At 44.5% G+C, this 25,021-nt stretch overlaps 1 protein-coding gene across 1 annotated transcript in view; it reads left to right on the forward strand.

The window, feature by feature from the left end:
• FRMPD1 (FERM and PDZ domain containing 1) overlaps positions 1-25,021 on the forward strand; it is a 140,717-nt gene that overhangs the window by 101,788 nt on the left and 13,908 nt on the right. Inside the window, exons 3-9 of the mRNA XM_057313604.1 lie at positions 3,352-3,509; positions 4,384-4,486; positions 7,549-7,594; positions 14,532-14,639; positions 18,453-18,548; positions 23,380-23,505; positions 24,368-24,487. Of these exons, the coding sequence (XP_057169587.1) occupies positions 3,352-3,509; positions 4,384-4,486; positions 7,549-7,594; positions 14,532-14,639; positions 18,453-18,548; positions 23,380-23,505; positions 24,368-24,487 (757 nt within the window). The remainder of the gene's footprint in view (positions 1-3,351; positions 3,510-4,383; positions 4,487-7,548; positions 7,595-14,531; positions 14,640-18,452; positions 18,549-23,379; positions 23,506-24,367; positions 24,488-25,021) is intronic.

Consider the following 25,021-nt stretch of genomic DNA (forward strand, 5'->3'; position numbering starts at 1 on the left):
CTGTTTCTTCCCTCTCATTAGATCTGTCTGCTGATGCTTCTCAGTATGATCCATTTGCTTGCGTAGAAGAAATCCTCTCTTTGCCTCTAAACTGGCGGGGTCAGGTCATCATCTGTTCAGACAGCCTAAGTCAGCTCTAAGCGGGGGTGTCAGGAGCTCCTTGATGGATAATGTGCATGAGGTCTCGTACTTGGGTTTGTCACATGCATTTTGGCTCCATGAAGCAGTTTTTGTGTTTCCCGATCCTTGTGGAAATTTGAGATCATTATCAATGACAGGTGGTTTTCAGATAAGTGGGGTCCTGTTACATTAAGCAGAGTTCCTGACAGTATTTGGTAAATGGAGGAGAATAAATGATAGTGTTTAACTGCAGAGCCCCAAGGGAGCTGTTACTCCTCTACATTCTGTTGTTTATTATGACAGTAAACACCTCATCCCATCCCCATTTGGCCTTTCTCAGGAAGGACCACTGATTCACAGGGGGGAAATGTCATTTGCAACAGACAAATGAGAAATACCTCATGACTTGCCTTGTGGGTTTTTTAAATTATTATTATTAACATATAATGTATTATTTGTTTTAGGGGTACGGGTCTGTGATTCATCAGTCTTACACAATACACAGAGTTCCCCACAGCACATACCCTTCCCAGTGTCCATCACCCAGCCACCCTATCCCTCCCACCCCCCTCCACTCCAGCAACCCTCAGTTGTTTCCTGAGATTAAGAGTCTCTTATGGTGTATCTCCCTCTCTAGTTTCGTCTTGTTTTATTTTTTCCTCTCTTCCCCTATGATCCTCTGCCTTGTTTCTCAAATTCCACATATCAGTGAGATCCTGTGATAATTGCCTTTCTCTGACTAACTTATTTTGCTTAGCATAATACTCTCTAGTTCCATCCACATCATTGCAAATGGCAAGATTTCATTTTTTTTTGATGGCTGCATAGTATTTCATTGTATATGTATACCACATCTTCTTGATCCATTCATCTGTCGATGGACATCTGGGATCTTTCCATAGTTTGGCTATTGTGGACATTGCTGCTGTAAACATTGGGGTACAGGTGCCTCTTCGGATGACTACATCTGTATCTTTGGGATAAATACCCAGCAGTGCAATTGCTGGGTTGTAGGGTAGCTCTATTTTCAACTTTTTGTGGAACCTCCATACTGTTTTCCAGAGTGGCTGCACCAGCTTGCATTCTCACCAATAGTGTAGGAGGGTTCCCCTTTCTCCGCATCCTCGCCAACATCTGTTCTTTCCTGACTTACTAATTTTAGTCATTCTGACTGGTGTGAGGTGGTATCTCATTGTGGTTTTGATTTGTATTTCCCTGATGCTGAGTGGTGATGAGCACTTTTTCATGTGTCTGTTGGCCATTTGGATGTCATCCTTGCAGAAATGTCTGTTCACGTCTTCTGCTCATTTCTTGATTGGATTATTTGTTTTTTGGATGTTGAGTTTGATAAGTTCTTTACAGATTTTGGATACTAGCTCTTTATCTGACAAGTCATTTGCAAATATCTTCTCCCATTCTGTCAGTTGTCTTTTGGTTTTGTTGACTGTTTCCTTTGCTGTGCAAAAGGTTTTATCTTGATGAAGTCCCAATAGTTTATTTTTGCCCTTGTTTCCCTTGCCTTTGGCGATGTGTCTAGGAAGATACTGCTGCAGCCGAGGTTGAAGAGGTTGCTGCCTATGTTCTTCTCAAAGATTTTGATGGATTCCTGTCTCACAGTTAGGTCTTTCATCCATTTTGAGTCTATTTTTGTGTATGGTGTAAGGAAATGGTCCAGTTTCATTCTTTTGCATGTGGCTGTCAAATTTTCCCAACATCATTTGTTGAAGAGACTGTCTTTTTTCCATTGGATATTCTTTCCTGCTTTGTCAAAGATTAATTGACTATAGAATTGAGAGTCCATTTCTGAGTTCTCTATTCTGCTCCATTGATCTATGTGTCTGTTTTTGAGCCAGTACCATACTGTCTTGATGATTACAGCTTTGTAATAGAGCTTGAAGTCCAGAATTGTGATGCTACCAGCTTTGGTTTTCTTTTTCAACATTCCTCTGGCTATTCGGGGTCTTTTCTGGTTCCATACAAATTTTAGGATTATTTGTTCCATTTCTGTGAAAAACGTTGATGGTATTTTAATAGGGATTGCATTGAATGTGTAGATTGTTCTAGGTTGCATAGACATTTTCACAATATTTGTTCTTCCAATCCATGAGGATGGAATGTTTTTCCATTTCTTTGTGTCTTCCTCAATTTCTTTCATGAAAGTGCTACAGTTTTCTGAGTACAGATCCTTTGCCTCTTTGGTTAGATTTATTCCTAGATATCTTATAGTTTTGGGTGCAATTGTAAATGGGATTGATTCCTTAATTTCTCTTTCTTCTGTCTCATTGTTGGTGTATAGAAATGCAGCTGATCTCTGTGCATTGATTTTATACCCTGCCACTTTACTGAATTTCAGTATGAGTTCTAACAGTTTTGGGATGGAGTCCTTTGGGTTTTCCACATAAAGTATCATATCATCTGCAAAGATTCAGAGCTTGACTTCTTCTTTGCTGATTCAGATGCCTTGTGGTTTTGAGAGAAATAAAATACAAACTTTCAACTTACCTGCTTTTAGATTTACAGAGATCATATATGTTTTTAAAGATTACTGTAAGGGGAATCTTCACTCTCTTGGATTTCATATTGGAATACTCACAGTTACCAAGTTGAAAGTTCAGGAAGTGAAATTCATCTTAAAGCACAAAAGAAAAATAAATCACCAGTGAAACAATCCGTCTATGAAATTAGTCAGCTTCGGACATCCAAACTGAACAAGACCTCATTCCTATTCATGCTCCCTGTTTTTCCTCTTCTGTACCTCTGCTGAAGCACTGCCTCCTGCCTGATGCCTGGCCATGCATCCCCACATCTCTGCATCCCCGCATGCCTGCATCCCTGCATCCATCCACTCAGCAGCAGCTACTGAATATCTTCTGTGTGCCAGAATCTGGGATGTGTAGATATACCCTCAACATCTCTCAAGGTGCAGCTCAAATGTCCCCTCTTCCGGGTAGCAAATACTTTCCTGATTCCTTATCCCCTATCCCACAAAGTTAGAGCTGCTCTCCCCCTTCTCTCCCCCATAGCCCTTCATGACATCTGTTTTAGAGCCTGGTGCTCTGTTCTACTGGGTGTTTTCCCTACTGGTGTCTGTGCCTCAGCTGTGTCAAGAGGAGAGTTGGGGTGTGCTCCACGCTACATCTTCCTCCTCCAGGATGCTTAGGGCTGTCCCAGTTTGTGACCACTACGTACAATCCCCTCTGTCTCTTTTTTATAATACTCCTTCTCTTCCAGGGCTAAAGTTGCTGCAGCTGATGGGCCCCCCGGGATCCCAATCCAGACCCTCACCCCTGTGAAACACACAGTAAAAATAGAGAAAGATGCCCTCCTCCAGGACTACGGATTTCACATTTCTGAGAGCCTTCCCCTCACAGTGGTGGCCGTCACAGCAGGTATGGGCTGACTGGGAAGCAAGAAAGGAGTTTGATTTTTCAGGAGGGGGAGAAATAGCCCTGGATCTCTTCCCATCTCTCTTCTAGAACCTAATTTCGAAAATGCTACCCTAGGAAGTTAGAAAAGGTACATCTAATTCTGACCTAATTCTGTCTAGAGGTTGTACCTTCCTTTGGTGCAGAGAGGGAGGAAGCCCCATGTGCACCTGCTGATCAGAACCCCAGGCTCCTGCTGGCCTGGACCAGGGCTTTGCCCGCCCGTGGCTCCCTGGTCAGTCTCAGGGCAGTGACAGTATTTGGATCAGCCCTCCTTTCTGAAACCCTGCATGCTCCGAGCTGGGGAGAGTTGCTGGCCAGAGAGTAATAGAAATTATTGATTTGTTTTCACTTGAGTCTTTGTAAAATATAGGTTCTATCAGGGTGAAGAAGAACAGGCTGGAAATGTCTAGTGTTTGTTTTCATACATCAGCTATGTATTGATGTTAGATCTGGAACTAGTTAAAATCTACGGATTTCAGTTTACACACACACACACACACACACACACACACACACACACCCAGAGTTCTTTAGAGATTAATGTAGTAGATTCACTGGCCAGCTCTCTTGGTTCTGGGGGTTTCTGCTAGTTTTCTTTCCCAGAACAGTCTCCTAATATCCCTTGAAGGTGATGGATGGTAGGTACATTATCCACATTTTGTAAACAGGAAGATAGATCCATGTGAGCCCAAAGATGGCCAGGGGTAGGGTTGGGGAGGGGAGTGAGCTGGTGCCCAGGGGACTGGATCAACCTGCCATTCAGTTGTGCTGCTGTGACACATGGGGTCTGGGCCCTCCTGGCATGAACACCAATGACTTCTTCTCTATCCAACAGGAGGCTCTGCTCACGGCAAGCTTTTCCCTGGTGATCAGATCCTCCAAATGAACAACGAGCCTGCCGAAAGCCTTTCCTGTGAACGAGCAGTCAATATACTGAGGTACTAAATTGCCTCCATTATCCGCAGAGTCACACCGATGATCACAGAGCAAAGATGGGTGACAGGAATGACATAATTGATCTCCCCAGGGTTTTAGTAGGGTCCCGTCTCCTGAAAGTGGTGGCAGCGGCCGTGTTTGAGAATTCTGTCTCGGTTACTTGGTGCTTCTTCTGCCTAGAGAAGCCACGGGGAAGGACAGGGTGCCGTATTTATCAGCCCCCTGCTGTGCTAGACACCGGGCTAGGTACTGCAGGCAGTATTATGCCTAAGTATAATACACGGGCTCTACCCGGTGAGGATTTCTAGGATCGTTGTAACATACGCCAAAGATTGAACTAAATTGGCGCCGCGTCTGTTAGTTCTTCTTTAACCCTTCTGATAGCTCTTCTTAAATGCCTGGTTAGTGTATATGTAGTTTCATTGATACGGCAGCTGCCGCCTTCTGCCTGGTGGCATTGTGACTTGTGTCAATGCCTCGCTTTCTGTCTAGACCGGGATTTCCCTCAGAGCTGGCACGGGATGAGTGCTCGGCTGAATGAGCCAACAATTGCTGACCCTGGTTTTAAAACAGAAGAACGTCAGCGATAGGAGTGAAGAGGGCTGACAGACATCTTAGAGGCACCTACAGGCTTCGTCTTTCCAGTTTGTCACTCAACACTGTTTCGATGACTTTAATATAAACAAAGAGACATGAGAAATAGAGTTACACGAAAGCCAACTTGAAGATACTTATTATGCCTTTGTGTGAGCGGTGTTGGGTGGTTTTCATTTCTGAGGGCCTATCATGGACAGCACACACTGAATGATGAGTAACAGTGACAAAGAGTGAGACAACACGAAAACGCAGGATGCAGTCTCCGCCCTCAGGAGGCACAGTCTCGCTGCGGAGGGACACACAAGCAGCTTACGATTTATAGAGAATCCGTCAAAGTGTAGAAAATAGAATCGTTTCAACCAAGCCCAGTTTTGCTTCCGGATTGCCAGAGAATAAGTTGAGTGGGTGGGACAGCCCAGATAGGATTCGATGATTTCGTTTCTACCAAATGAAGCATGGTGATGGAAATCATGAAGTTTGCTTTCCCAGTTACTGGGTGATTTTCTCAAAGATGATCAATGCCCGCAAATTAAGTTTAGATTTTCAGTGATGCTATTATTTCTGCCAGGCTAGATCAAACTCCGACTAAGAAGCAAAATTATTCGCAGTTTTAAGCCGTAGGCCGGAATTTGGGTGTGTGGGTCACATTGAACCCAGTCTGTTTCCTGAGCGCCTTCTGTGGGCAGGGCGCCCTGTGGGCCAGAGGGACTGCGCTCCCCATGCGCTGCTGGCCGGTAGTGCAGGAGTGACTCACGTGCACCCCAGTGAGGCTGAAGGCAGACAAGCATCAGGAGAAGAGGAGAGGGGCTGTAAAGGCTACAGATTCCTCCAGCTTGTGGGGAAGCTGGGTTTGACAAAACAGAGGAGTCCAGAAGGATCTCGTCAGTACCTTTAGTGCTGGGTAGAATTCGGCCCACAAAAGTGGAGGTGAAGGAGGATCCCGGCAAAGAAGTGATAAGCAGCAAGTACTGGGTGGGGAGGCGGAGGGAGGGGGAGATGCTGAGCGGGTCAGTTTGCCTGAGGCACCAGATGCCTAGAGGACAGTTCTGGGAAGTGAGGCCCACCTGGTGAAGGGTGTCGAGTGCTGGCACAGCAAGTTTGGGTGTTAGTCTCCGTGTGGAATGGCGTCATTGAGGACTCCTCAGCGGGGAAATGACTTGCTGTGTGTTGTGCACCTGTGCTCTCTGCCACACTGCCTGTGGGAATCCCAGGACTGCTTGCTTGCTTGCTTTCTTTCTTTCTTTCTTTCTTTCTTTCTTTCTTTCTTTCTTTCTTTCTTTTTTAGCTTAGCTGCCAGTACCATTTCCACTTATAAAGGGAAAAAGCAAGCAAAACATGGCACAACGAAACCTCTCCAATCCTTCCAGATATCTGTGAGACCTAAATGTCCTTTTGAGAACACTAGGACCTTGGTTTATTGTAGATTATCTCGGGGAAGGCCTGTTTATATATAAAATGGAAAAGAGGCAATCCCTAGACACTTAGAAACCACCAGCTGATTTACCCATTTGAGGAAGCAACATACCAGCAGCAATTGGCCTAAATGTTCATATTGCAAGAAGTCAAATGCAATTATTTGCAAACAGCTTCTCTGTGTAGCAATGGCAAAGGAAAAGGAAATATAGATTGAGTTTTCAATTCTGTTTTCTAGTACAAAATGGAAGTGTGGCCCGCATCTGGTTGACTTTTATCACTTTGGGGATCTAAGATAAAAACAAGACAGAAATGTCTAGTGTCTTGGTATATGATTCGGCTCATGACACTGCTTTTGTGTGCCCAAACACCACAAGCTGGTTGGCTTTTATCTGATAAATGTGATCCACATTCATTCATTCAATCTAGCGAAATGTTTAGCCTAAGTTGTCCAAAATATCAACCTAAGTTATCTATGTTATTGCTATGTTTTCTCTTAAAAAGTTTTTTTTGGGGGGCGCCTTGGTGGCGCAGTCGTTAAGCGTCGGCCTTTGGCTTGGGCGTGATCCCGGAGTCCTGGGATCGAGCCCCACATCAGGCTCCTCTGCTGGGAGCCTGCTTCTTCCTCTCCCACTCCCCCTGCTTGTGTTCCCTCTCTCACTGGCTGTCTCTCTCTGTCAAATAAATAAATAAAATCTTTTAAAAAAATTTTTTTGGACATAAACCTAGCTAGTGGTCATACCAACTGCATGAGTTCCTCATCATACAAATGAAATTAAGTCTGACTGAATTAAGTGGCTGTAGCTACAGACTAGATGGTAGAGGCAGGTGTGTGAAGATTCTCGCAGGCTGGGGAGTGGGGAGGCACTCTGGGACAGCTTCAGCTCCTCTGCTTCCCTCAACGTCTTTCTCAGTGTTGCTGAGACAAAGAAGCTGAAGCAAAAGAGGCTGCTGCTTTGTAATTCTGTCAGTCTTTTTGACACACACACACACACACATCCAAAGTGATGAAATGGTTTTATTTTTATTCTTTTCTTTTTCTTTTTTTTTTCAGGGAAGCTGAAGACTCTCTTTCAATCACAGTTGTTCGCTGCTCGTCGGTAAATCTCTTTCTGTGTCCTGTTACTTTTACCTTTCTCAGCCCCAGAACCCCATACCCTCAGTGGGATATCCCTCAGAGAATAAACAGAGAAGGCAAATGGCAGAGGGGACAGCAGCCAGGCCGTGGGTGGGCAGGCAGTCAACATTGCCTGAAGACAGCCAATGCATCGGTCTGTGGGTGAGACAGGTATGGATCGGTCCAGGCTTCCAGAACTTGTGGTCCAGCTAAGGAGAAAGATCTAGGATTATGCAGAGCAGAACGATGACAAAGGCACCAAACTACAAGTTTTAAGATAAGTTTGTGTGTTACGACTTTGGGCAAGTCATTAATTTTCAGTTTTCACTTCTGTAAAACAGTGATGATGCCAATACTTGTCTTGCCTCTCTAATGGGTTGTTATGAGGACGAAGTGAAGTACTAGATGTGAAAGTGTCTTGTCAGCCCTGCGGTTCATCACCAGGCAAGGTGTGGCATGGACAACACACTGAGAGGAAATAGCAATCCTAAATACCACAGGCCAAGGAGCCCTTTCTCTGTGATACAGGGAAAAGTGTATAATCAAGTCCTAAGAGAAAGAACGACCAAGGAGGAAGAGTTGACAGAAAATTCTCATTCTGAGAGACTTTAATGCATACCTCTTAACCTTGGCCATATAAAGATAAAAAAATAAATAGAGGCATGGAGAATTTTAGTAATGCATTTAATAATCTAATTGACCACATACCACTCTATCAAAAAAACTCAGTAAATTCTCCAGATAAACTATATAAGTCTCCTTTCCAGACTATAATGAAATAGAAGTTAATAACTACCAAAAACTTAATGAAAACTTTCTAGCCATTTGGAAATAAAAATGCGATCTTCCAAGTAAAGATGTGGTCAGATAGAAAAGCAAAACCACCATTAAAGACTAGTTAGAAGAAAATTTAAAATTAGCAGTGTGCTCTTTAAAATTTATGTGCAGTTAAAGCTATACTCAGAGTAAGATGTATAGCCTTAGGTGATTTAATTATTGAATAAGGAAATAGGTCAAGTGAATATTCAGTGCAAGAAGTTGTAAGGAAAGACTATAAAACAAACATAAAGCAGAATCAAGAAAATGATAAAAATTAAAATCTAAATGATGCTTTGGAAAACAAAAATTGTGAAGTTAATAAATAAATCCCTGGGTTAGTTCTTTAAGGGGAAAAATAAGAAAAAAGGAAATCTTTAAGGAAAGGAAATAGGTGGACCCAATGTGAAGGAAAGTAGAATATTATGAAGGATGTAAACTTTTTTTTAATATAAAAAGAGATACAGACCATGTTCTTTGATGGGAAGACTGTTATAATTACATTGGTTATTCTCATATTAATATATATTCTTACTGCAAATTCAAACTCCTGTTGGGACTTGTATTTGAATTTTGGCAAAGTTTATTGAAGTGAGACTTATAGCACAAGCAGGGGGAGTGGCAGGCAGAGGGGGAAGCAGGCCCCCACTGAGCAAGGAGCCTGATGCCCAGGATCCTGGGATCATGACCTGAGTCAAAGGCAGACGCTTAACCAACTGACCCACCCAGGTGTCCTTTATCAAGAAAATCTTTAAAAAAAAAAAAAAGTAATGCGGTGCCTGGGTGGCTCAGTCAGTTAAGTGGCCAACTCTTGATTTCAGCTTGGGTCATGATCTCAGGGTAGTAGGATGGAGCCCTTTGTCAGCCTCTGCACTCAGTGGGAGAGTGTGCTTGAGGAAGTCTCTCTTTCCCTCTCCCCCTCCCCCCTGCTCCCTCTCTCTCTCTCAAATAAATCTTTAAAAATAAAAAGAAATTAAATTTTAAAATTTTTAAAAAGAGTAATGAGGATGGCCTTGATGTAACAGATTTTAAAACTAATAAAGCTAATATAATTAAAGCAGTATGATATCGATGAAATGGTTGAACATGTCAGTGTAATCAAACAGAAAGTCCTAGAATAGGTACTGATATAAGAATTTAGTATGTGGAAAATATGGTATCCCAAATCACTGGAAGAAAAGATGATTATTCACAAAATCATACTAGGACATTTCTTTAAGTATTTGAAAAAAAAAAGTCACACCATTTGACGTAATAATTAAATATTAAAAAAATATTAGAATGTAGGCAATATGGATGAGTGTCTATCTGGCCACAGGTTATAGAAAGAATTCCTAACTATATAGGGAGTGGGGGGAAGCACAATGAACAAACAGCTATTTGATTATGTGAAAAAATTAAATTTCTCTGGTCCAAAAACTTCAGAACACTAAAAAGCAAAGAAACTGTGTTCTCTTCTCATTTTTGGCAAGTACTGTTTTTTGTTTTTATTTCTTGGAAATAGAATAGGGGGAAAAAACCGACCTAAATAGGATTAAGATATTTGCCATAAATATGACAGACCAAATGTTTTATGGACAAAAACGGAGATTCTTCTAAACAGAATTTGTCTATGAAAATGTGAAACCAATGTACAAAAAACAGTATACTGAAAGCTAATCAGTATAAATGGTTGTGCAGGTGGTAGAAGATTCTTTTTATTTAGCCAATTAGCATCTCAATGGAGAACATCTTAATCTTAATTAGGTGGGTTTTTTCCCCTGCTGTTTTCAAGAAATGAAACCAAAACACTTGTTAAGTAAATAAGAGGGAAACAGCTTATGGTTGCATCCTTTTAAAAATGAAAAGTGTAGGGAGAGGAAAATTAACATGTTCCAGTAGGACTCCTGAGATTCCTCCGAGGTTCCCAAGCAGAGGAGGATGTGAATGCTGGGCTCCTGGGTTCCTGCAGGGAAAGCTGATACTGGCCCATGTCCTGAGAAATGCCCTGAATGCTGTCCAGCCCACTCAGGCCTCTCATCAGGAGTTACGGGATCATAAGACGAATGATCATATATGTCTTGCTTCAGCAAGGATGCTCATCTTTACCACAGCAGATTCTTAGAGTTCTCAAGTGGCTTGAAATTGATTAGGAATGATAAAATCCTAAATTGGGGGGGCAGGGCTTGACTGGCTCACACGGTGGAGCATGAGACTCTTTGTCTTAGGGTTGTGAGTTTGAGCCCCACGTTGGGTGTAGAGATTACTTAAAAATAAAAAAAATCTTTAAAAAGTAAAATAAAATCCAAAGTTGGAATAGTAATTACTGCTTCTGTAGGACATAACATTTTATAGGGGAAAAATATATATATATATTAGTTTAATTATCTAGTGCTATATTTATATTCATGGTTTATAATATATTCTTATATTAACACTAATCTTTAATGTCTTACTAAATCTTCACCAAAAGAAAATCCTACAAGGTAGATATATTTGTTATCCCCCTTTTACAGATAAGAATGCTGTGGCTTCACATGCCCGTGGTCTCACGTGCAGAAATCAGTGGAGCTGGGTTATTTTCCAGGTAGTCAGATTTCAGAACCCACAGTCAAAAGCATTATGCTAGTCTACCTCCTTAAACCCTGCTGTCCGTATTTTTTAAATTGTTTTTTAAGGGGGGTGCAGAGGGGGAGAGAGAAAGAGAATCTTGAGCAGACTCCACTCCCAGCACGGAGCCCAATGCGGGGCTCAGTCTCACAACCCTGAGATCACAACCTGAGCCGAAATCAAGAGTCAGACGCTTAGCTGACTGAGCCACCCAGGCGCCTGAACCTGCCGTCTTTAAGAAATGATGTTGGCCAATCTAGGGCGGAGAGTAGTAAAAAAGATAGAACTTTTCAACTTGTCCCTTTCGGTGCCCTTTTAAGCATTAGCTCTTAGTTCAGCAAAAACATGCACAGAGAAAGTTTTTATCAGCTCATGTCCACTCTTCTCTGATGGATTAATTTAGAACCCAGGGAGAATCTAAATGTCCTAGACTAATGAGGAGCTCCTATTCTTTAAAGTGTCTCTTTTTAATATTAGATGGCTCAAGTGAGTGGTTTGCAACATGTTTTAGATGCCAAGGTATACAGATAGCAGAGCTACTATTCAGGTATAAAAGCATAGGACCCACGGTGGGGCTTGGGGATTGGGCATTTCTATGACAGAGTGTGTATTCTTTCTCAAAGCAGCTAGTTTCATGGTTGGGTGGTTCCAAATATGAAAGAGGCCCTTCTTCCCTGTGATTCCCACCAACTCGTGCTCATCAGGGCAAGTCTACCTTGTATGAAATAGATTGGCAAAGATTTGGAGCTGTGGCCTTCTCTTCTCCAGGCTCACTACTGTTCCATCAACTCTTCATCATAAAATGCTTGTTATGTCTGAATCCTCACTTCCCCAGTAGCTCTCTGGACAGATCCCAGTTTCACGGTGGCCTTCCCAAATGGTGGCGCCCAGAAAGGAATAGAGTTCCACCTAGAGTCAACTGGTGAGAGTGCCCAGGGCACGGAGAGCGCACTTCTGACACCCACCGAAAATGCTAGCGAGGCCCAAGATGAGGTTAAGATTTAAGGAGGCCCGGTCACACTGTTGGCTTGGGTGAAACTTGCGGTTGACCAAAAACTGAGGCTGGGTTCCAGATGAATTGCTTCCAAGCCCCCATTGCCCATGATGTGCAATTATTTTTTTTAATCTTCAGTGCCACACTTCACAGTAATCCCTGTCAAATCATGTTGCTTTGGCCCAGTGTTCTGGCATGCTGAGATTTGACAGTCAGGGAATTACAGAACTGAAGGGGATGCTTGTAGTCATCAGCTGTACTCGTTCTCCCTTCCTGTCAGGGATCCACCTCTTCCCACGCCTCCCCCACTTCCTCCACTACCCGGCCAGTTACTTTTCTTTAGTCTGATCCAGCTCTGGGCCTCACTCTTGCAGGATTGCTGTCCCCAAGGCGAGAGAGAATAGCGGTTGCCCTCCCCCCCGCCCCCCGCCACAGATTCTTTTTTTCTCTGCATCTCTCCCTGTTCGGCCCCTGGTTTCTCATTCTTTGAGTCTTTAGGGTAGTGACAGTTGCACCTGTCACTTTAACCCCTCACTTTACTCTGTTCCCTTCAGCTCTTGACAACCCTGCTCTCTTACACCCTCTTATGCTTGTTGTTAGGGATTTTTTGGCCTCTGGCCCACAGCTGCCCCTGCCCTTCAAGTTTCCCACACACCTCTTTTAGATACCCAGTTCCTTTACCTTTCCTCCCAAATTTCTGCTGCCTGAGATCTGATGATAACTTGTAGCTCTGTGTCATTCACAGGTTTGGTGAGTACGCTTTCTCTGACTTCATCCAAGGCATTGCTAACCATCGTCGTTGGAGACTGAGCTCAAGGGAGCCTGAGTTGCTTAGTTAGAAATCGGGACAATTTCGAGCATAGGTCAACGAGTTTTGAATCCTCCTAATGGCTCTGCATCTGGCCTTCTCCACAGGGGGATTATAGGAGACCTTATCAAATACTTTGCAAGAATGAAGGAATACTGCTATATCCACAAGACCCTGCCTTACCAATCTGGAATCCCATCTTCAAAAGAAAAGTGAACTTGGTTGGCTCTGACTTATTCTTGGTAACTCCATATTGGTTATTAGTGATCAATGACTAAAAGCTCTCTGACCACCTCTTATCTTGAATTTTGCCAAGAAATAATGACAAGCTTACCAATATGTGTTTTCCTTCATCTTCTGTGTTCATTTTCTGGGAAACTTGATACTTAGCCATCTTTAGTCTCCTAATATTTCTTCCATTTCCTCTTCTGTGGATGATGCCAACTGTTACCAGCCCCGAGATTCACTGGCATAGGTGTCTTGAACTCATTCAAAACTGTCTGATAGTTTTGTCACCAATTTTGTGTTGTAACTTTATTTCTTCCATTTTTTGTGACTGGAAAATCATTCTGCTTGAAGAAGAAAGCAAATTGACGTTAAGTGATTTCTGGAGTTGAGGGATTACCACACAGGTATACCTCTCCCCTGGCAACATTGTTATTTCCCCTTCTCCTTTTACTAAATTTTTAAAAAGCAAACTATATATTTGAGATACTGAATCATAGTCATGAACCCTATTACACCAAGGCTCTAGTTACCTGTAAGATCAAGTTTATCTTGCATTAAAATTTCAGGGTCGCTTCTTCACTTCAGGTGCTTAATGACATTGGTCTGTTGATATGTGAGGCTATGAGCATTGTTTTCTGTAGTTTCTCTGATTGTTGTTATGTCTCTCTTCCATCAGCTACATAAGATGTGGTCCAGAGCTCCATCTTGAGACTCTTAACACATGTACCTTTCTAGAGCCTGGCCTAAAGGACTATCCAGACCAAGAAACGTAGCATGCCAGGCTGGGAATAACATATCAGGATTCCATCTAGGAAGATCACATCGTGTTGGTCTAGATCATGCAAGTTGCTGTTCATTGTGTCACAATTTAACTTCCTACAGTCTAGACTAGGGGCTTCATCACATACTCGTATCGACCTGTGATCACTCCTTCTACCTCTGGGGAAAGAGGGTATCATGCAAAAGATGAGAAGAGCAAAGATGGACCAAGGATGAATCACAGGGGTCAGAGCTTCAGGGAGCCCTGGAGTTATTTGGATCCAACTCTCACATTGCACATAGGAAAACTAAAGGTCAAAGAGGAGCCATAACTTTGCCAAAGTCACACAGAGTTATTTTGTTTTGATTTACACACACACACAACTGGTTTTCTTCCATAAGAATTTGTGTTTGAGGTAGTTCTCATAACTGTTGAGTAGCAGAACTTGGGTCTTCTTGTTCATAAGCCAGCTCTTGTCTTTGTCATACACAACCATTTTGCTACCATATTGAATCTTCGACTGTTCTAAGACACATAAGAACATTGTCTGGGTTGGGATCCCTGGATGTTATGAAAAGAGATCTTTAGTGGGATGCTGTCCTTCTCTGTAGGTTTTAACTGAGGTCTCAACAGCTGTCAGAGTTTGTGCTTTTGTTTTTAAGAGATGAGAAGATGTGTAATGGCTTTTACAGAAGTCTAAAATGTGTCATGTTAATGTTTTGCAGGGAGTCCCCAAGTCATCCTTCCTGACTGAGGAGAAGAGAGCCAGGCTAAAGACCAACCCCGTGAAGGTGCACTTCGCTGAGGAAGTGCTTGTCAGTGGACACAGCCAGGTGCGTCACTAGTCAGGAGCTTGAAATTACTCTCCATGAAGCTGGCGAGCTGCCTCCTGGCACCTACCACTTTGAGCCTCTGGATTCTTGCAGCACAGACAAGATACCAAGGGAGTATAGTAGGTTTGCTAGGGGCTCTGAGCACCCTCAGTAAGATGCCTGCAGACCATGGACAGGGAAGGCCAGGGAAAGAAGCGTGGGGTGTGACTGTCTGTTATTTTGTGACTCCATTCTCTTGCCCATGAAATGTCAGTAGGTTCCAAATGCTGATTTCTCATTTTGAACCTTCAAACCTAGTGTTCCCTCTATATCGATAGTAGTGATGGTAGTGGTGGAGATTGGCTCCCCCCCACACCCGAAGAACACATTATGTGTTGAACTTCTATTATGTGAACCTAAACTTTTTGGGCACATAATCCTTATTCATCACAATACCCTGCAGGGGAGATATTTTAACACAAGAGGAAGCAAAGGCTTAGAGAGTTTAAGAGAATTAACCTCTGAGATCATATAGCAACAAAACATCCGAGCCCAGGTCTGTGTGATTTCAGTTCTTTTGTTTTCCACTGTAACATACTGTCTAGTCCTTTTTGATATGGAGACATCCAGGATTGGGGGTTCAGAGGACAAATTTGTAAAGGGAGAGTATTAGCTGGAGTTGATGTTTTTAATGTGGACTCTTGGATTAAAGACTCATTTATTCATAGTGCACACATTTTCTTCCCAATGGTCTCAAACTATTGCCATTCTGAACTCAGCAATCAATATTAGACTTTGAAACTTTCAAGTCACAGCTTGTCTTTATCTGGTCTTCCCACTGTAGAGACCAGCAGGTGGGGCGTTGTGGCCATTTTAACGAAGGGTCCAGGCGATCTCGTTCACATCTGTAGAGTCCTCATTTTCTACCTCGCCTGCTACTTAACAGGCCACACCTTCATTAGACCTGAGAGTGGAAGGTGGATTTGTCCATGAAGGGGACAGTGGGAGGCCTAATGTGTTAGAAAAGACCCGACACCCTGTCACCTGGTCATGTTTGTGTCTCTGTGTGTCCATGTTTGTGGAAATGGATTGAACCTCTTTAGCAAATTAAATTTAGATTCGGTGTGCATTTTTAAGAGTAATACACAGTGATGAGAAGTAGGGGATAGAACCAGCTCGAAGGACAGTTAGAGAATAAGAGTTCTACAGATGTGAACCGGATTACCTGGATCCTGTGTTAAAATGGCTACCATCCCACACACGCTGGTATCGTGAGGAGACCAAGTGAGGACAGGTTTTGACCTGAACTGGCTACAAAAACTGGTTCAGAGTTTTGGTAGGTGTGGGAGTTTAGAGAAAGAGGGCTCTAAAAAGGTATCTCTGGGGAGACTTGCAGGTCAGAGCGCCAAGTCTCTGTGTCAGCCGCATAAGGCAGAGACAGCAAAACCAGTGAGAGTTCCTCACTGTCACCTACCTATTCATCCTTTCATGAGTTTAAAAAATGATAAAATTGGAGCACCTGGGTAGCTCAGTTGGTTAAGCGTCCAACTCCTGGTTTCAGCTCAGGTCATGATCTCAGGGTCCTGGGATCGGCCCTGCTTAGGTTCTGTCCACACTCAGTGGGGAGTCTGCTGGAGATTCTCTTTCTCCCTCTGCCCCTGCCCACATGCACTCCCTCTCTCTCTCTTTCTCTCTTTCTAAAATAAATAAATAAATAAATAAATCTTTTTAAAAGATAAAAAAAACAGGGGTGCTTGGGTGGCTCAGTTGTTAAGCGTCTGCCTTCGGCTCAGGTCATGATCCCAGGGTTCTGGGATCGAGCCCTGCATCGGGCTCCCTGCTCAGTGGGAAGCCTGCTTCTCCCTCTCCCACTCCCCCTGCTTGTGTTCCCTCTCTTTCTGTGTCTCTCTCTGTCAAATATATAAAATCTTTAAAAATTTTTAAAAAATAAATAAACAAACGATGGTAAAATTGGTTGTTAACCTTTTCCCCTGAAAGCAGTTAAGGCCCCAGAAGAATTTAAAATAGTAAGCTAACATTTGCAAAATGCTTAACTTTGTTAACAGTTAAAGAAATGCGGAGGGAAATATGAAGAAGTGCCAATTTACACTTAGTAAATTAGCACAAATAAAGCAAAAAAAAAAAAAAAAGTGTAAGGCCTGACGCTGACCAAGTAGCCACAGTCATGCACTAACCAGTGGCTTTGTAAATTGGTTTCATCTGTTTTTATATCGGAGGGAAAAGACAAAACATAATGAATGCCATAAAAAAGTGGCCCAAGGATCACATTCCTATTAATTTAGTCTATAAAATAATTTAATGCAAAAATCCATGTGTTCAAAGATATCTATGGTACTAATACTTAAAAGAAAAAAATTTAAAAGAATGCTCAATGTCTAGGGCCGAGGAATGGTTAAATCCATTCTTGATATTTCAAACCAATAGAAGATTAGAAGTCCATTAAAATTACAAACATTAAAGCCCCAGGAAAAAGTGTATGAAATACATGTTGAGTAAAAAATGAAGATGAAATGGTGCATGCTCTATTATGGCCGCTCTCTAAAAATGATTTACGGGGTTAGATAAAAATTGGAAGAAGCCTTAGAGAAAAGTAAATGGTGGTAGTTATGTGATGCTGCTATGGATGTATTTTTTGGAAGTCCCAGATAATAAAGTCCCAAGGAAGAAATTTTGCCCTTGGGAAATCCAAAGATGAAGGTCATTCTGAACACCCAAAACTGGAGAAGTGAGGCAAGAACAGAGCAAGCAGTTTGCAGTCTGTCATCCCTGATTGTGAAGGAGCATTGCGATCTGAACATACCCCCCTTTTCCTTCATAAAACTACTGTTTTTTTTTTAAGTCATAGAGAGTGATGAGTGTGAGTCTTACCGAAAAGATAAGAGTGCCCTTCTAGTTAGAAGATGCAAAATTCTCATCTGAGGCGGACTGTCCTTTTTTTTTGCAAAAAAAATAGGCTTCTCTACCCAGGTGGGCTTTATACCTAAACTCTTTCCAGAAATTAAAGCTGGGGGCAGTTTTAGCTCAAGTCTTGGGGACTCTAGACCTGCTTGCTCACTAATTCTGGAGGGCACCAACCCCCAGGGCCCTCTTTATTTGCAGTTAAGCACTCAGAGGTCACTTTTATGAGAGCCAGCCCCGGGGGGATTCTCTAATTCTCTTGCCTTGCCCCACCCCAGGAATTCTGGCTGGCACGGGGTTACCAAACACACATCAGTCCTGTGCCTGCTTCTCAAAAATCCCTCCAGGAGTGGCAGAATCCCTTAGGAGATTCCATAAGTCTGGGGCGATGGTTGGAATGCGTGAAGGTGGAAGTAGCCCTCTGCCCTTTGGTGGTGCTTCACTACAGGGAATACAGCTGGAAAATGGGGGGTTCCAAGGGAGCTTCCCACCCTGTCAGCCCCCCTCCACCAGCCCCACCAGGAAAGGCCCTCTGGGGTGAGTGTGCAAGCTTGTCATCTGATTTATTAAACTATGAGGGTAGCAAGCAAAGGTATTGAAGTGGCAGCTGGTGGTTGTGAGACCTCATATGGGCTCATGCGGTGCCATCAGGGTCGCATGCATCGTGACAGGGCCTACTCTTCTCCACCTCTCATGTCTGACACTTGTAGTGGATATCCCCGGAACATAGCATGCCTGTGTCTGTGTGGCATCGACCTGGTCCATTGGAGAAGTCTCCAGATGCCAGGAATCAGCCCATGACATGGTGAGGAGGCCAGGGAGGATCCTGCTCTCCACATTGGATGGGGCCAGGGGAGCCGAGGAAAGGAAAGCGGAAGGAAAGGCCAGTTTCAACACTACTCTTGTATTTTCCAGGGTAATTCTCTGCTCTGCATGCCCAACGTGCTCAAGCTGTACTTGGAGAACGGACAGACCAAAGCTTTCAAGTTTGAGGCGAACACGACTGTGAAGGTATTAAGAGTAAACTTGAGTCTCTCTCCCAGTGAGAATTTGCTGGCTCCCAGGACCCCCAGGCGTCGTGCCCTGCAGCTGCCTTGGTGCTCCTACAACCGTTATGGGCTGGGGACCTGCAATAACCCAAGCTCTGTGTTACCTCTTAATTGTACAACCACCCAGCAAGATGTGTTTTATCACCATCTTCCAGGGCCGGAAATCAGGCCTCAGAGGAATGAAGTACCCAAGGCCTCTGACAGCATCTAAGCCTTCATTCACCCTTACCATTGGGCTCCCTGCCTCTTGTATGTGACTCCACTGGCTCCCCAAAAGACTAGTGCAGCTAGAAACTCAGGCAACGTGTCAGGGCAGGCCCAAGATCTGTATGTTCTGTTCTGGGTTGAAGACAGTTCAGCTTATACCTAACAGGTTCCTCCGTAGGAGGGAGCTGCTGCAGGGGTGAGGGTACAGACTAGGTAAAGGGTGGTTTTGTCTTGCAGAAGCTTGCCATCTAGTTGCGGGAGGATAGACATTCACGGAGCGCCCGAGAGTCCAGGGCAGGATGAAATAAGGGCTGCAAAGACAGGGACCAGGAAGTGCTCTGCATGCAGGGGAACGAGCACCATCTGCTCCTTCCTGTCAGTACGGCAGAGGAGGCTTTGCAAAAAAAGCTGGACCTGAGCTGCCCTTTGAAGGGCCACCAAGAATTCAATAAGGGCAAGTGGGGGACAGGGCTGTTGGCGGGGGTTCAGGGCGCACATCAGTCTGAGGAAGTCACATGGACTAATGCAGAGCCAGGAAGGCAAGCGCTGCCCAGGAAGTAGTGATCCATCCAGTGGAATGGGAGCACAGGCCATTTTCTCGTGGGAGGAGCGAGAGATGGCCCAGGCTGGCTGTGGAGCGCGCTGCGTGATGGGAGACAGAGGTTGGATTTTATTCACAGGCAGTAGGGAGTGGCACGACAGCTTCTGAACAAGGGGCTAGATGGTGTTCGAGTGAGGCCCCAGTGAAGAAGCAAATAAAGGTGGTTCAGGTGGGCCAGTGCAGCCGTAGGTGATGGACAGTAGCCGAGACACACACTCTCACACACACCCACACACACCTACCCCCCCCACACACACACATACATGCACACAGCCCGTGTTCCTCTCTGTCACTTTCCTTTGGCAATTCCTAGAGCTGCTCTGAATGCCCTCTCCCATTCTTGCCCCCGCGTGACTCAGGAGAAGCTGGAGAAAGCCTCTCTGAACCCGGGAAGCCCTTGCTCAGAGAAGGAAGAGGGAGGAATGGATTTGTTAAGTGTTTACTACACGCCTGCTCCCCCAGTAACCTTGTGAAGTGATGAGTGTTCTCTACCATTTTGTAGATGAGAACACAGGCCCAAGAGACCTCCAGATTGTCAAGGTCAGCTAGCTCGTAACTGGCTTCAGACGTGGTCTGTTTCTGAACCCTGCCCTGGTGCTTGCCACACTACCATTCTGCACCAAAGTTTTGCAAATGAATTAGACAAGGTTTCTACCTCTGCCATCTTTGATCCAAGTGCCTTGGGATGAAAGGCCTGATTTATTTAAAGTGAGCCCCACTTTGTGGACAAGAAGACTTTGAGAGGATTTACAATAAAAGCATACACCTCGGGATAATTAGCTCCCAGATGATAGACAGAGTTGGGGAAATGAGCAAGGTTTTAGCTGGTATAATACTGGTTAATTGTACTTATCTGTAGTAACCAAATTTTTAAAAGTAAATCTTTTAGCTCTTTATGACAGAGGGGGGTAGGGGAGCATATAAACAAATCCTGTGAGTCAAAAAAAGGAAAAATCACGTCCATTCAGATTGACTTTTCCTCCCTGCTCCCTTACCAAAGGAAGCAAAGTTCTTGCAGTAGAAAACCCCCTTTCTCTGACTCAAGAAAAATATTATGTCATTCGACCCAGTGAGCAATTGTGTGCCTGCAAAGCTGTCAGGGACACAGCACTCATTTACCCAGGGTCACACCCAAAGGGAGCCCAGAGCCTCGGGCTGGGGCTGGGGAAGGTGGGGGACCCGGGGATAACTCACTGTGTACTGAGAAAAGTGCAGCGTGCTCAGGATCATGAAAGTGGGATATGAAAACGGTATGCTGAGGCCTCAGGGCTCAGAGAGCTGCCAGCTGGTGAACAAGGAAAAGCCTCCAGGGAAGCCAACTTGGAAAGATGGGCGGACCGTTGACAGGAACAGGCCCTGTGTGGCATGTGAAGACAGCATCCCAGGCCTGGGGAATGGCACCAACAGAGACCCAAAGATGGGAATGTTTGACATGAGTAGAGGGCTTGTCCATTCTGGAAAACAGGATGGAGGTTCCTCAAAAAGTTGAAAATAGAGCTACCCTACAACCCAGCAATTGCCCTGCTGAGTATTTACCCCAAAGATACAAATGTAGTGATCTGAAGGGACACCTGCACCCCAATGTTCATAGCAGCAATGTCCACAATAGCCAAACTATGGAAAGAGCCCAGATGTCCATCGACAGATGAATGGATCAAGGAGATGTGGTTCACGTATACAACAGAATACTATTCAGCCATCAGAAAGGATGAATACTGAAGATTTGCACTGACATGGATGGAGCTAGAGGGTATTATGCTAAGCGAAATAAGTCAATCGGAGAAAGACAATTATCATATGATCTCACTGATATGTGGAATTTAAGAAACAAAACAGAGGATCATAGGAGAAGGGAGGGGAAAATGAAACAAAGCAAAACCAGAGAGGGAGACAAACCATAAGAGACTCTTAAGCATAGGAAACAAATTGAGGGTTGCTGGAGGGGAGGGGTGTGTGGGGATGGGGTAACTGGGTGATGGATGTTAAGGAGGGCATGTGATGTAATGAGCACTGGGTGTTATATAAAACTGATGAATTACTGACCTCTACCTCTGAAACTAATAATACATTATATGTTAATTAATTGAATTTAAATTTTAAAAAAGGAAAAAGAGGGCTTGCGAGCACAGTGCATCGGAAGAGGCAGCAGCAGATCAAGTGGGAGAAGTGGATTGGCACTTGATGCTGGAGAGCTTTGAGTGTGACGCTGAGGAGTTCGGATTTGGGCTAGCAGGCCATGGGGGTCCCTGACTATTCTTGAGCAAGGGAGCGCAATCAGGACACAGTCCATCCTAGGCTTAGCAACTTCCTGTAGAGCAGGGGTCAGCACACTTTTTCTGTAAAGGGTCAGATAGTAACTATTTCCGGTTTTACAGGCTGTAGGGTCTCGGTCACAGTTCCTCAACTCTGCCATTGTAGCAGATGGACACGGTTGTGCTCTCATAGGACTGGAACTATGGAAGCAAGCAGTGGGCTGAATCTGACCTATGGGCTGCGGTGTTCCAACCCCTGTTCTAGATGCAAGATGGAGGTCAGATGGGTAGTAGTACAAAGTGGAGAAATGGGTGAGCTCAAGCCATGGTAGACATGGGAAGATGGAGTGGGGGACAGAGTCAGGAGACAGGCTCTCCATCAAGGCCAGTGCAAAGCAGGCATGAGATAATGCTGAGGTCCAGAAACAGACAGATTCTTCAGGACATAGTCACTGGTGAGTTATGGAGGGTGATAGAGCAGGCAGAAAGAGGATTCACACTGGGGGTCATGAGGAGCAGGTAGCCCCTGAAAGTTTGGCACTTACTAAACCTGAGCGTCTGGCAGGACATCTCTGATGAGTCTGTGATGATTATTTATTCACTGAGTGAAAGTTTACTGAACGCCTTTGAATGCCAGGCTCTGGAGCACAAGACAGGCAATGTTCATATTCTCAGGAGTTTACCATCTAGTGGGGGAAAGACAGTAAGCCAGAAGACAGCTATTAGCAGCTAGCATGTATTGAACTTGCCATCCGCTAGATACTGTTCTGAGTGCCTTAACTGGGGAAATTCATACACAACAGCCCCATGAGATAAGTGTTGTTATTACCATTTTACAATGGAAACACTGAGGCATCGAGAGTATAAGGAATTTAACAAGGGACACACAGCTAGCTGTGATGGTCTGGGTCTAGAACCCATTCACTTAACCTTACTGTCTCTTACTAAAGAATATAGCTTTATTGAAGCACATAATATTAAATATCAATGACAGAAATGAACGGGACCCTGAGACAGAGAATGGCCGGAGCAATCACATTTAGATACAGTGAGCAGAGAAGGCCTCTCCGAAGGGAGGGAAACAGCCTTGTGAAGAGTAATGGGAAAAGTGTGCCAGGCAGAGAGCAGCATGTGCAAATGCCCTGTGGCAGCAAAGACTGTGTGATGACAAAAGGCCACTATAGTGAAGGAGGGGAGTGTGGCATGGCAACTCTACTAGCATAGCCCTAATGATCGTTCCACGCTATCAGCCACTCTGAGACATAGGCATCATTACCCTCCATTTTGCAGGAAGAAACTGAGGTTGAGAAATGTTAGATTGATGTCCCAGTTGCAGCAGGGGTAGGTGGTGGGATTCTGTCTGGTTAGCAGTTGAGGATGCAGACCCCAGCAAGAGGATGATTCCAGAGACCCTGAAGAGAGGCATAAGCCCCCAGTGCATGGCTTCAGCCTTCCAATCGAGCAAGACAGGATGGCTGTACAGGGGGGTGCTGGAGCCCCGAGGCGAGGATAGCTGTGGGTGGAGGGCCACGAGGGGCGATGAGAAGTCCCACCTGCAACGTAGGAAGGTTCGGCTGCCTACGTTGGCAGTGGACCCATCAGCACAGGCATTTTTTTTCCCTGGCGGCACTGAGGAGCAGAGAGAAGGTCAAAGAGGCCCTCCCTGCTCTGGGCCTGAGCTTGAGGGCCAGCCTGCCCCTCAGGTGACCCTTCTGCCTCTCTGTGCCTGGCAGGACATCATCCTCACTGTGAAGGAGAAGCTGTCCATCCGCAGCATGGAGTACTTTGCACTGGCCCTGGAGGAGCAGTACAACATCTCACGGCTGCACCTGCTGCACGAGGAGGAACTCATCCAGCAGGTACACCTGTTCCTCCTCGTGAGGAGATCTGGGCTGGGCAAGCCACACACCTCACCCAGAACCTTCAGGGCTAGGGCTCAGCACATGTGCAGTTTTGACGCACTTTCTTGTGCCCTCACTCAGCCCGGGGATGACAGGGCGAGAATCAGGGCTGATTTTCATATGATGTATGTGGGGTCGCATTTTGTGGATGTGGAGACAGTGACTTAGAGAAGGTGACTTACTGAAGGTAACGAAACCAGTAGAGCCCCATCTTTTACTTCCAGCTCTGATGATCTTTGAGAAGTCAGGGAAGCATTTGTTGCTGAGTCTAAGCCCTTTTTGGAGACTTACCCCTGAGCTGGTCCCTGATGGATGGACAGGGCACGGTCTGTCTGTAGCCCTCAGTCTTTCAGCCATTCAGTGATTTGTTGTATCAACTTTTTAACACTTCTATTCCATTAGCATGGAAAAAGAAAATCAAATGAAATCCCCAAGATAGTTGAAGTAGAAAAAAAATGAGGGGCATAATATAATAACAATGTATACTAGGCTATTATTTGTGGAAAAGAAAATAATACACATAGGTAGAAGCATATATATATACACAGACTGTCTCTGAAAGGGCAGCTAAGAAATTGCAAGCAGATTTCTTTTGGAAAGGGGAACAGTTTGACGGGGTCAGTGGGAAACTTTGCTCTTTTGAGCCTTTTACATCTTACACCCATGGGAAAGTCAGCAGCAAAGGTCGGCAGCTGTCTTGGGAAGCACTAAAATTGAAATCTATGGGGACTTTCTTCTTATTATTTCAAGTTGCTTTGTGCAATAGCTGTGAGAATAAAGGCGGTGAGAAGATTAACTGTATCTCCCTTACCCATTGCAGGTGGTAGAAAGGGAGGAGTCACATGACTATCGCTGCCTCTTCAGGGTGTGTTTTGTTCCCAAGGACCCCCTGGACCTCTTGAAAGAAGACCCTGTGGCCTTTGAATACCTCTATCTGCAGGTGACTGGACCTGCCCTTCCTAAAATAACAGTGGTTGTTCTCAAAGATGGCACATTGGGTTATTTTGAACACGAGCTTAAGGCAATTAAGCAACTCCCTGGTAGGAATTATCTTTATCCGAAGGAGAAGAGGCCTGATTATCCCCTCACAATTTCCCTTTCTGTCACTGAGTTGCTATGTTAGGAGATTTGCTATGTATTAGTGAAATTTAGGCTTAGTCCTCAAGCCTGTGGATGATACATTTTCTACTGCTATTTAGAGTTATGGTTTTTATGGCTACAAGGGGCTTAGTGCTTCAAAGCCTTATTTTAGAAATGATGGAACTGAGTCTTGGGATGGTCACATGATCTGCCTGGGTCATGCGTTTGGTGGTGGAGCCAAAACTGGTTGCTTGGCCCCTAGCCTGGTGTTCGCCCTTCTTTGCCTGCTCGGGTGAGATTTATCATGTCGTTTTTATACTGATGAAAAAGAATCATTTGGGAGGCGTGACCATTTTACAGATGAGGTAACTCAAACCAGGTGGATTAACTTGCC

This window comes from Ursus arctos, unplaced genomic scaffold (assembly GCF_023065955.2).
Source record: "Ursus arctos isolate Adak ecotype North America unplaced genomic scaffold, UrsArc2.0 scaffold_18, whole genome shotgun sequence".
Classification (NCBI taxonomy): Eukaryota; Metazoa; Chordata; class Mammalia; order Carnivora; family Ursidae; genus Ursus; species Ursus arctos.